Genomic DNA, 10,974 nt, shown 5'->3' on the forward strand with positions numbered 1-10,974 from the left:
GATTTAATGATTGACACAATTTATATGTAATACCTACAAGACTGTGACAAAATGAACAATGAAACTAAACAACAAATTTTTACAAGTTTTGCTCCATTGTGCATGCACCACAGCAGTTTTACCAAATTTTACAACCTTTAACCTTCATAACAATCCAAAGTTTTTGTAATAATAAATTTCTTTCAGTTTGGGCTGTATGTTTCAAGTAGCTGTAAGTTGTGGGTAGTTATTTGTCAAGCAACAAAAATTTTAAATTTTCACACAGTCACTTCGTGTCATAAACCATCTACCAAAATATCAATAAAAGGTACTTTTAATGAAGACACTCACAAATTGGAAATGTTATTTCAAGTGTGACTAAAGGTTGTGATTTCAAACAAAAGTCAAAACATTTGGCAAGGGATTTATGGATAATTTTTGAAAATGCAGAATTGAGGCAATGACTCGTTTGATACCTTTTGAACTCTTGCTATTTATTATCACAGAAGATGGAACAGTGCATAATATCTGTTAAATAAGAGACCAACAATGTTATGTCTCTGCTGTTGTTGTTATTGACACTTGCTTTGAAATGAATACATACTACTTATTGATACTGCTACTTCGCTGCAAAGCATTATGTATTGGCGAAAAGCTTGGTATTTATGTGTTACTTACACATCTCCTTGTATATTTCAGAAGTTTAGCTGTTATAACAAAGCAAATGTATTTCAATGGCTGCACGACATCGTTTTTCCACCAATAGTCCACAGACAGGTAACAACACCAATCCTCTCATTAAAATTTATAAAAAAGTTTAATATTTGTAATATGTTTGCATTCTTATTCATGAACAGGCAACTGGAGCATAACCCAAACTCTTTCACCATCTACTTACACAAAAGATACTGATTCTGACGACCATCATAGTGATTGTGGTGAAGATTTGGTGATTACCATGAGTATTGCCAGTAGAGATCGCACCACTGAATTTCAGTCTGTCCTAAAATCATTAAAATCAAGACAGGTGATTGCAATAACTTGTTTGGTTGAATATTATATTGTTGTTTTGATCAATCTTTTGTCTGTCCAAAATGGGTTTGTCCTCCTGTTTAATGAGGAAATGGTGCATCAAACGTTTTTTATCAATCTTACACACTTAATATACTTATCCCAGTGTGATCCATGTAAATTAATATAGATAGACACTTTAGCCACATGCCACTGTACTTACTAAAAATCATGGCCCAGAAGATCTTTGCTTCATACTTTACTGGAAGTGAAGTTGCCACTGTTTTAACACTGGCTTTGAACATAAATATATGACTCGACTCAAGCTATAGCAATGGTTCAGAACTGGTGGTCCATTACCTGAAGTGAGTTAAGAACCACTGAGCTGGAGGGCAATTTCAGAATTTGGTGTTTTCATTTTTAGCACAAAACATGTTAATGCAAGATGTTTTATGTTTTGGTTAAATTTGACAAATGCTCTGTAAGATGTTTACAAATTTTGAATTTAAAAAATGGTGCTCTCATTTAATTTATTACCAATTTCCAAGTATGTAGGTGTGAGGACCAACTGGATTCTGTTAAAGAAACAATTATAAAATGTTGTTAAATTTCAGGCAACGAAGGGACCTAATTGAAATAAGAAACACATGTATATCTGTTATAGGTATTGCAAGTGGTGTGTTGAAAGAATAAAGATATGACATGTACAGAAATTGACTTATTAGAAAACTTATTAAGAGCCACCTTTCTAGCATTCTTGTTATCTATACAGATATTATGTGGTTTATTTTGTTTATTTTGTATTTAGTCAAATGGAACTGCCTTGCACCAGTCTCCAAAAGTTACATTGAAAAGACACAGCGAATTTTCAAAATTTGCTAAGTGAGTAACACTTTTTGGTATTGCCTTGTGTAAAACAGTCATCAAACTCTATTCTGTTCATTGTCATGCAGGAACATTGGACAGGACTTGGCAAGAACATATGAGAAACTGGAAAAACTTACTCTCTGTAATAAAACAGTTATTGAAAATTTGCGTTGTTTTTGTGTGTAACATACATGCTGTTAAAAAAATATGGTTTATAGTTACATTGAATTCAATCAGTTTGTCTTTGTTATAGTGTGTAAAAAACGAAGTCTTTTTGATGATCGTCCGGTAGAAATACAGGAATTGACCTACATTATTAAAAAAGACATTACATCACTTAAAAGAAAAATACAGCAGCTGGAAGAAAGCAAAACTGCTTCACTCCCAGTTGCAAGAAAGGATGCCCAACGTCATACAACATCTATTGTTCGAACACTGCGAGTAAGAAAAAGTTTTATCTTGAGTCTAAAACATTTTTATGTGTACAAATATTAGATTTGATTGTGCTCGGTATTTGCCTAATTTAATGTGTTTTTAACAGTCCAAACTTGCCCACATGTCAGAAAATTTTAAATCTGTCCTTGAAGTGAGACGGGAAAACATGAAGCAGCAAAAATTGCGGAAGGATCAGTTTAGTAGCACCAACCTTTCCGCATCTATGCCCCCATCTGCCACACAAGGAAATAGTAAGTGTTCTTCAAAACAGTTTGTTTAGTCTAAAGTGCAAGTTTCCAGAACTTGGCTTTATGGTAATTATTAAATTCCCTTTTCTTAGTAATGCAATGTCACATAATATTGAATTTAAAGTTTGAAAATCTAATTCAAGTTCAGCTTATGTTGATACACATTCCCATTTTTTGTTAGCTTTTTTTTCTTCTTTTTTATGTGACGACCAGTTGTTTTCTTACAAAGAAAAAACGATTTTGTTGCGCAGTAACAAAGTTTGGATTTCACCAAAACACATGTGTATTTTTCTTAATTATGTTTTAAGGTGGCTCAGTTCTTCTAATGGATGAACAAAGATCAGAATCTGGAAGATCTGGTTCAGTTGCCATATCAATGGATGGAAGTTCTGCTGGACAGACCATGCAGTTGGTTGAGCAACAAGATGCCTACATATCAGACCGTGCCAACACAATGGAAACTATTGAAACAACTATTGTTGAGCTAGGAAATATTTTTCAGCAACTTGCCACCATGGTAAAAGAACAAGAAGAGCAGGTGTTGAGGTATGGTTTTCAGTTTATTTTAGCTTGATGAAAAATTGTGAAGGTAAAAAACAATGTTTAAAAAAGTTATTCTGATTAAGTGATGGTAATGCCTTCTGTAAAGATTTGTTTACATGTTTGTGTTTAGAAATATTTTTTTTAGTTGCTATGTATGCTAATGCAGTAGTACATCAAAGTTCCGTGCTGTTGTGTTATACAATATGCTTTACATCACACAAACAAACATAAACAATCCATAGATAACCCAGTTTATATGAATAGCAACATGTGGAGCTTTTGCACCTGGTGTTGTTTTTTTGTTTGAGTAATAAAGTTAGTCAGCTTTAGTCTTATTTTTTGCATTTTGTAGCAATTAGTTTTTCTGAAATTGCCTGCTTACAAGCAGAGTTGCCCCCTAACTCTAAAAATTGTCACAACACTCCCTGACTGGACAATATCGCATCATAGGGGGTGATAATGCTTCCTGTTAAAGAACCCTTAGATCTTTATTCCTTGAGTACAAATGTGATAAAAAATCAATATGTTTGTAAATTAATATTGTTTTCAGAATTGACTCTAACATGGAGGAAAGTGAGTTAAATATAGAAGCAGCTCATACCGAAATACTCAAGTATTTTCAAGGCATCACTTCCAACCGCTGGCTGATGATTAAAGTTTTTCTTGTTCTTATTGTGTTTTTTATAGTTTTTGTTGTTTTCTTTGCCTAAAGTTACAACAACTTTATGTATTTCTTTTTCTATTTCACGCATTTAGGCTAAGCCACCATCCAAATGCATAAGACTACTTAAACACTGAATGCACTTGAAAATATGTTAAGTAAATGCACATGGCAGAAGATTTAAATTAAAAAAAAAAGATTTAAAAATAAGTCTTGGTGCTAATGCTTAGTGGGCTTTAAATTAATGATTGGTTGAGTCCCAAGTATGTGCCATGATATTAAGTTTTTTTCCCATTCCCTACTGCATAGCTAATTAGCTTATTTATTGTTTCAAAAGATTGTCCTAATATGACAATTTTATGTTGAAAAACTACTGTTGAGGGCTATCATGGCAGATTTTCAAGTGACTGTTTGCATATTGCAAGAGTATATAAAATGCCTATTGTTGTGTCCACGCTTTGTTTCACTCTTCTGATTTTCTTTATGTTGGGTAGAATTTAAAACAAACTAGTTATTTTTGTTCATGATTTTAAACATTGGCTGTGCAATATTATACATAGAAACGGTATGTGCCGACATGTTGGGAATGGCTTTAAACATCGGTGGTCACAAATGCAAAATGCATTGTCTCATTTTTTTGTACAAGACTTAGTTGTTGAACATAACAATTCTTAAGGGTTATGGGTGTTTGCAGCAAACATCATGAAAAAATGTGTGAGGAGCAACTGCCTGTTATTTTTTTTTTACATTTTTGCGCACATCGTGCAAATGTGAGGGAGAAAACAGTTTGGTTCAAACATTTTAGATGCGGTGTTGTGTTGATACAACGCATGCAAATGTATGGTGAAATGGTTAGAAACTTCTAGGGGTCAAATGGTGACATCTGACAAATGAAGTGGAGTAGCCTACTCATAATGTGATGATAACGAAATGCGACGTCGTGAAAACCGCTGAATATCGGGTTAAATTGCTGACGGTTGATGCTATTAAGGTTGAGGTGAGGTTTTATGAAAATCGTTAAAAAAATTTAAAAAAATTTGCCGAATGTCAGGAAATAGCTGAATAAGTTTTAGGCAGGGACATTTTTTGATTCATATACTATTATAAAACTTCAACCCAACCCCAATAGCACCGCAATCTCCCGCAATATTCAGCGTTTTAGTGTCACCCTTTCAAATCTGTTTTGGAAATGTTTGCTTGCGCTGTCGAAACGTTGCAACTCACATACTCCCGCTCCTGATTTTGGCTTGGTGATTCCCAATTCATAAGCGGTTGCAATAGTTGCATCATTATTTTTAATTGTTACTATTTATAGCCACAGCATCGCAGTGCAGACATAATAAAATTTATCATTTAGTTAATCTAAGACCATGGTCTGCATTCATAAAATTAGGTTTTAAATTACGCTGAAACTTTGTACGCTGTTACTGACTGCAATTTGAAGTTGACCAATGAAGACCGTTTGAAAATATTTTAAGCCGTTTCGGTTTTAGAGCGAAGAGTCGTTCCTGGTGCGAACAGACTACTTTATGGTATAGCCAGTGGTTCTCAACCAGGGCCCATGGCCCCCCAGGGGGGACCACGAGCTGTGTTTCGGGGGCCACGGATGTAGATTCACCAGAAACACCCACTAAAATCCATTTCCTTTTTAACTTTAATCCCTAATTTAATGACTATTTTCCATACTATTTGTCTATATATTAAGGTTTTTTTTACGATTACGGATTCTTGTTCATTCTATTCGACCTGTGTAAAGTAGAAATTAGTACCGAATTCTAACATGAGATTGCCATTTACATTTTTAAGGGGCCACAGGTCCTACAGGGTTACTTGAAGGGGGCCACGAGGTCCAAAAGTTACTTTTAGGGGGCCACGGTCCACGAAAGGTTGAGAACCACTGGTATAAGCGGTTGTGCCTGATAATGATGAGCACGCTTCTCATTTTTTAGGCCCTTTCGGTTTTAGAGCGAAGAGTCGTCACGCTTGGATGCCCTGGGTAAGATCGCCAATTTCCACCGTTTTAAGGCAAACAGCTGTAAGTAGTCAGCTTGCAAGGGTCTGTCGTGTCCATGATTTGCAATAAACCAACTTGTCAGGGTTATTTATGCCTGCTATGTGTATTATAAAACCACGAGTTGACAAAACGATCACGAAGGCAAAGTTGAATACAGCATACTATAGGCAGGCGACGGTGCTTGTGATTCGACTTTCGGCGGTTTCTGTGTAGCTCAGTTGGTAGAGCGCAAGTCCCGGAAAGACTCCTGTGGTGGGTTCGAATCCGATCGCAGGCTAGTGCCTTGTCACATGGGAACTGCTGCGCTTAGACATCTTCTCTGCTCTTGATCCGGAATATCTGCCGATCGGCTTACTTTGGTTAACCTGACTATATTTTTTTCCCACCTAGGTTGTTGGTATTCTTTACAAAAAATATAAATATTTCACCCGACTTGTACCATCGCTTGCAGGAGACTCATTTGATGGCTAAAATTACCATTAATTAATCTATAGCGTCCCCTTTGACAGGCTTTAATAAGTTATGTTGTTTCGCGTACGCACTTTTTATTTTTATTAACCTGTCACACTACAGTTAAGCTACAATTTCTTCGAATATAACGTTTTGCTCAAGATGTTTCCCTTCTACGTACGCCTGTCAAGAAAAAAATGCAATGGCCATGACAATTTCTTGGACGAAAAATACTGTAGTGGGTTTCCACATCTTTCCACAGTGGCTAACGGAGGTAAAGGTCGGCAATTCTACTGGTAGGCATCTAAATGCAAGCCTATATCTCATTGCCCCATTATGACAAAACTAAATATTCATGCAATCACATGATAAATTGTTTAAGTCGCTTGAATGTATAAGTTTGTGTTCATGTTGTATCGTTAGCACTCGAAACTCCACAATTCTTTACGTAGCATTTTCGTTTTTAACTTAAACGTTTAATTTATTTTATTTTAAGACGACACTTTAATTGTACGAAAACCGCTTAGGTTCATGAGTAATTAAAGTTTTTGATCAGTTCAAAACAAAAATCTGCGTGATGTTTCGAGTATTACACGTGGCCAATCAGTGACCAGCTGTGTGTTTTTGGATCAATGCTATACAATACTTTCCCATTGGTATCGTCCTTTTTTCTCCTTACACACGAGTCCCACATGCCATTTAATGCCAATGCAATTTCAATGCCTGGTAGTATGCACGGGTTTAGATGTTGCCTTGTTTCACCAGATACTGTCAAAACTAGACAGTAGCAGTTTTGAAAGAAAAAGCACCAATTTAATTTCTCTGATTGGGCGAATCGGCTTTTAAAGAAAGTGAACGGTCTGGTCTGGCTAAAAGAGAATCGTCGTTGAAATATCAGCTGAGTGCCTGAGGCGTGATCAAAAAAGCATGTACGCGTTTTCAGGCCCAGAGGCTTTTCTGCTTTGTTGCCAAACGCCAGAAGTATCAGACACAATCAGAAATAAGACAAAAATGTTTCGGTTTCCATCGAGAAACAACAACATTTGGACGGCCATTTTAGTGGTGTATTGTTTTTTGGCAGTGTATTATATTGGTTTGATTACACCGAACAACAGAACAGTTTCTTCGCCAGCAACAAACGAAGATCTCAATTATGAGGTTAAAGCAGAAATTCCGCGAAAAGAAATAGTAAGTGCTTCTTTAATGCCTTAATTTTTATTCACATAACATCTCGTTTAACTGCAATCCTAAAACAAACAAAACTTAAGAAGTTTGTTGATTGCATATTCACGAGTAAAATAAAACAAAACAGTAAGAATGTGGTATAAACATATATACTTGTACATATTTCAAGCAAATCATTTGCTGCATATGTCATGAAGTAAGGTTTGGGCCTTGTAGGTGTAAAAATGTTATGTCTTATAAAGGCTGTTTATTTTTCAGGTGAAAAGTAAAGATGAAACCATTGTTCAAAACGTTAAACATTACACGGAGCAACGAAGTGAAATACAAACATACGAACACCCATTGCAACCTAACTTTGCCTTATCGGGTGGTTTGCGAACTCCAAGACCCGGATATAAGCTCGGAAACATAAAGAAAGGGTCGAAGGTGGTGATTGGAATCCCGACAGTGAAGGTACAGCTAACGGTTTTAAAAATACAAGTCACCATCTTCAATCAAACTGCAATGGAAGAACGATTGCGGCAAATTTTCGTGCAACTCATTTGCAAAGCAAGCTATCGATTTTTGTTTCTTGTTGTTTATTAGCGTGAGGGAAAGAATTACTTGCCTGGTACAGTCCATTCCCTCCTGCTCAGCTTAATCCCCCGGCGAGCTGACGTGCGGATTGTTGTTTTTATTGGTGAAATCGATCCCTCGTTTATTCGTGAGCAGGCCAATATAATTGCGGAAAAATTCCCAGAGCAAATCGAGGATGGAACCCTGGAGGTAAAAATTTTACATAATACTCATAGGATTTTAATTATGTGTAAAACATTGCATGCATTCCAATGGAAGCACTTTGATTTGCATTAGAACTGTTGTCAAATTTACATTCAATACGGTTTGCAAACTATTAAACTGAAAGTGCTGTCAATATGGGCCCTTACATTGTCTTTCAATTTTATTACAAAGGTTATAAGTCCTCCGACAGAGTACTACCCTGATTGGTCAAAAGTTCTACCACTGACTTTTGGCGACAGTTTTGAAAGAGTCAAATGGAGATCCAAACAAAACTTGGACCAAATTTTTCTCATGATGTACATTTACAATCTAGCCCCGGAATTTTACTTAATGATGGAGGATGACGTTATAGCTAGCGAGGGTTACATGGAGAAAATTATGAAGGTAGTACCACTTGTACAAAAGGGTAATGATAATGGGTGTACAATATAAGCCTTGAAACTTTACGCATTGTGTTGTGTTATTGCAGTATGTGGAAGAAATGTCCAACGACGATTGGTTTTACATTTCTTTTTGTAACCTTGGAGCTATTGGAAAGCTGTTTCAACACAATGCGCTTCCACCGTACTCCACATTTTTGCACATGTTTTGGAATCGAAAACCCCTTGACTGGTTACAGGTAAGCAAAAAAGGAAACTTCCTCATTTTTACATTTCCAGTTAAATATGACACATTAAAAATGGCTTGAATGGTGTAGCTCAGTCGGGATAATCTCATCAAAAATTATCTTTTAGTAAAGAATTTGTCCAACAGTTTGACCATTAGGCAAACAAGATGAACATTTATTTATTACTGGATCAGCTCTTGAATCGTTCATCCCGCCCAGCGATCAAAGCAATCTCAATATAAATTAGGATAAAAAAATCATATCTAAGCAATCTTTCCCCAAAACGTTTTCGTGTGACAAGACATATAAACTATGAAAATCTACCTCCGTTGGGATTCGAACCTCCGACATAGCCTATTATAAGTGTATTCGAGGATGGCGTTTTAACGACCGTGTAGCACAGCAGACTCTTATGTGCATTATCGCCTGTCACATGCAGGATCGTGTACGCAATAAATTTACTTATTATGTTGCGATTAAATGAAAAAACAGAGCGGATTGACATGTTGGTAATTGGCATTAACAGCAGTTTTTGTACATTTTTATGGCTATTTTGATTTCAGATTGACTTTGTCAGAGCAAAAGTATGCAGTTTTGATGAAAATGAGCAGCAGTGTCAGATTCGAACTCGTCAACAGACTCCGATGTATTCGCCTTCATTGTTTCAACATATCGGAAAGTAAGTTTACGCTTAAACCTGTATTTTTATGATAATTGTGCTACTCTTAGCCTATACCAAGGTATTATAAAGCCTTATAGGTCCGAAGCAACCAAAATAATCATCGGACTACGATGCTTCAGCGTATTTAATATTTTTAATGTTTTTGAACTAGATCCCAACGTATAAACCATACACTGTTTATGTAGAGTATCATCACTGAAGGGAAAATTGCAGTTGCTGAAAGACCACTCGTTTAAGGAGTAAACAATCTTCGGATGAGCAAAAATCCTTCCAGATACTGTCCTACTCCGCGATATAAAAAACATGGTTAAGGGGATGAATCAGCTGTTATAAACCTGTGATGTGCCTTATTTTGCTGTTGGCTAATAAAAAATTATTTTTTCTTTTTACAAACTTATAAAATGATTCACATGTGTTTATGTCGCAGATTGCGCAGTGATATTTTGTTGTTTGTTATTTTTGTTTTCGTGATTTTGAGCTGTGCCAGTAGAGTGTGCGAGAACTTTATAAACTCAGCTCAGTATTTTGTCAATTGCAGGTATAATAACAGGTTAGCCTACACAACCCAAAAATCCCCAATTGTCAGCATTTTAGGAGCTATATCGTTTTAAATAGGTTTGTTCTCTTTGCACTACCAATCGAAATGTAGCTATATGTGCGGCTGCCGTGGGGTATAGTGTTAGTAGATCTTCCTTATTAACAAGGGTTGCCTACGGCGTTCTAGTTTCCAACAAAACCTTTGGATTGGCTGTTGGCATAAACGGTAGCCTAGCCCACGTCATGTCAAACAATTGGCATGTCAAACAGCAGATGAGCAATATTTTCTACTGCGAACTACAACCTAGGTGGTCGCAGTAGTTATAGTTGCCATCTCTTTCAGAAAACGGTAGCAATTGAGTATTATTTTCCTTGTTGTGACACCCGACAACTAACCCAACCGTTAGGAAAATCTCTAAAATCTACTACATCCAGTCACTAACCTATCCTAAACACCATCAGGTGCCACAACAAAAATGATCGGAATTCGTGATCAGGAACATCATTTTTTTCATTTTTTCACGGGGTTCGAAGCCAGGACACTCCCGGGGACAAATCCCGATCAGGAACATCATGGATTCGAACCCCGTGACAAAAACAGAAGGCGACACCAATGTTTTAACTTTATATACGTCTACGACATAGCTAGGCTACAGTCGTGGGATTCAAATTTTCTGCCAGTCGGTTCTATCACAAAAGTCATGTTTTTTCAGCCGGTTTTGTTACAAAAAGTTCATTGACAGTAACCAGTAATGCTAACCGGTTCGCTGATCTCATGAAGTGTCGTGAGACGGTTCTATAGAACCCGTGCGAACCGGCTGAATCCCACCACTGATTGTACACGAGCCAGAAGTTGCCCCCACAAACCAAGAATCAAATAGAAACAAATTGATGAACCGAAACGAAAAAAAAGCACCAGGGGGCGCTGATATCAATGTAAATTTGCAGCTTAGTTTGTGTTTTGAAACCGCTGTT

The 10,974-nt window shown here is 36.5% G+C and overlaps 2 protein-coding genes across 3 annotated transcripts; both read left to right on the forward strand.

The window, feature by feature from the left end:
- The first annotated feature begins 652 nt into the window (after window positions 1-652).
- On the forward strand, window positions 653-4,364 carry LOC145213654 (syntaxin-5-like). Its single transcript, XM_080082018.1, has 8 exons — window positions 653-756; window positions 837-1,006; window positions 1,799-1,872; window positions 1,944-1,999; window positions 2,111-2,298; window positions 2,399-2,543; window positions 2,849-3,086; window positions 3,634-4,364. Exons 1-8 carry the CDS (start codon window positions 714-716, stop codon window positions 3,791-3,793), a joined length of 1,074 nt encoding a protein of 357 aa, XP_079938144.1. The 5' UTR covers window positions 653-713; the 3' UTR covers window positions 3,794-4,364.
- Window positions 4,365-6,984: 2,620 nt separating this feature from the next.
- LOC145212458 (alpha-1,3-mannosyl-glycoprotein 4-beta-N-acetylglucosaminyltransferase A-like) lies at window positions 6,985-9,985 on the forward strand. 2 transcript variants are annotated; one of them, XM_080080578.1, is made up of 7 exons: window positions 6,985-7,396; window positions 7,652-7,846; window positions 7,979-8,158; window positions 8,345-8,557; window positions 8,643-8,792; window positions 9,344-9,459; window positions 9,614-9,680. In XM_080080578.1, exons 1-7 carry the CDS (start codon window positions 7,136-7,138, stop codon window positions 9,645-9,647), a joined length of 1,149 nt encoding a protein of 382 aa, XP_079936704.1. In that variant the 5' UTR covers window positions 6,985-7,135; the 3' UTR covers window positions 9,648-9,680. The 2 variants fall into 2 exon arrangements, with proteins under 2 accessions (XP_079936704.1, XP_079936703.1); XM_080080577.1 differs by having other exon boundaries at window positions 6,991-7,396; window positions 9,648-9,985.
- Window positions 9,986-10,974: the final 989 nt, after the last annotated feature.

Source organism: Phallusia mammillata, chromosome 2, assembly GCF_965637545.1.
Source record: "Phallusia mammillata chromosome 2, kaPhaMamm4.hap1.1, whole genome shotgun sequence".
Classification (NCBI taxonomy): Eukaryota; Metazoa; Chordata; class Ascidiacea; order Phlebobranchia; family Ascidiidae; genus Phallusia; species Phallusia mammillata.

Bases quoted from the DNA above. Each gene is read 5' to 3' on its own strand.
- LOC145213654 (XM_080082018.1), top strand. From the start codon at position 714: ATGGCTGCACGACATCGTTTTTCCACCAATAGTCCACAGACAG. The intron at 757-836 runs GTAACAACACCA...ATTCATGAACAG, and splicing joins CACCAATAGTCCACAGACAG to GCAACTGGAGCATAACCCAA. The intron at 2,000-2,110 runs GTAATAAAACAG...TCTTTGTTATAG, and splicing joins ACTGGAAAAACTTACTCTCT to TGTGTAAAAAACGAAGTCTT.
- LOC145212458 (XM_080080577.1), top strand. From the start codon at position 7,136: ATGTACGCGTTTTCAGGCCCAGAGGCTTTTCTGCTTTGTTGCCAAACG. The intron at 7,397-7,651 runs GTAAGTGCTTCT...TTTATTTTTCAG, and splicing joins AAATTCCGCGAAAAGAAATA to GTGAAAAGTAAAGATGAAAC. The intron at 8,793-9,343 runs GTAAGCAAAAAA...TTTTGATTTCAG, and splicing joins AACCCCTTGACTGGTTACAG to ATTGACTTTGTCAGAGCAAA.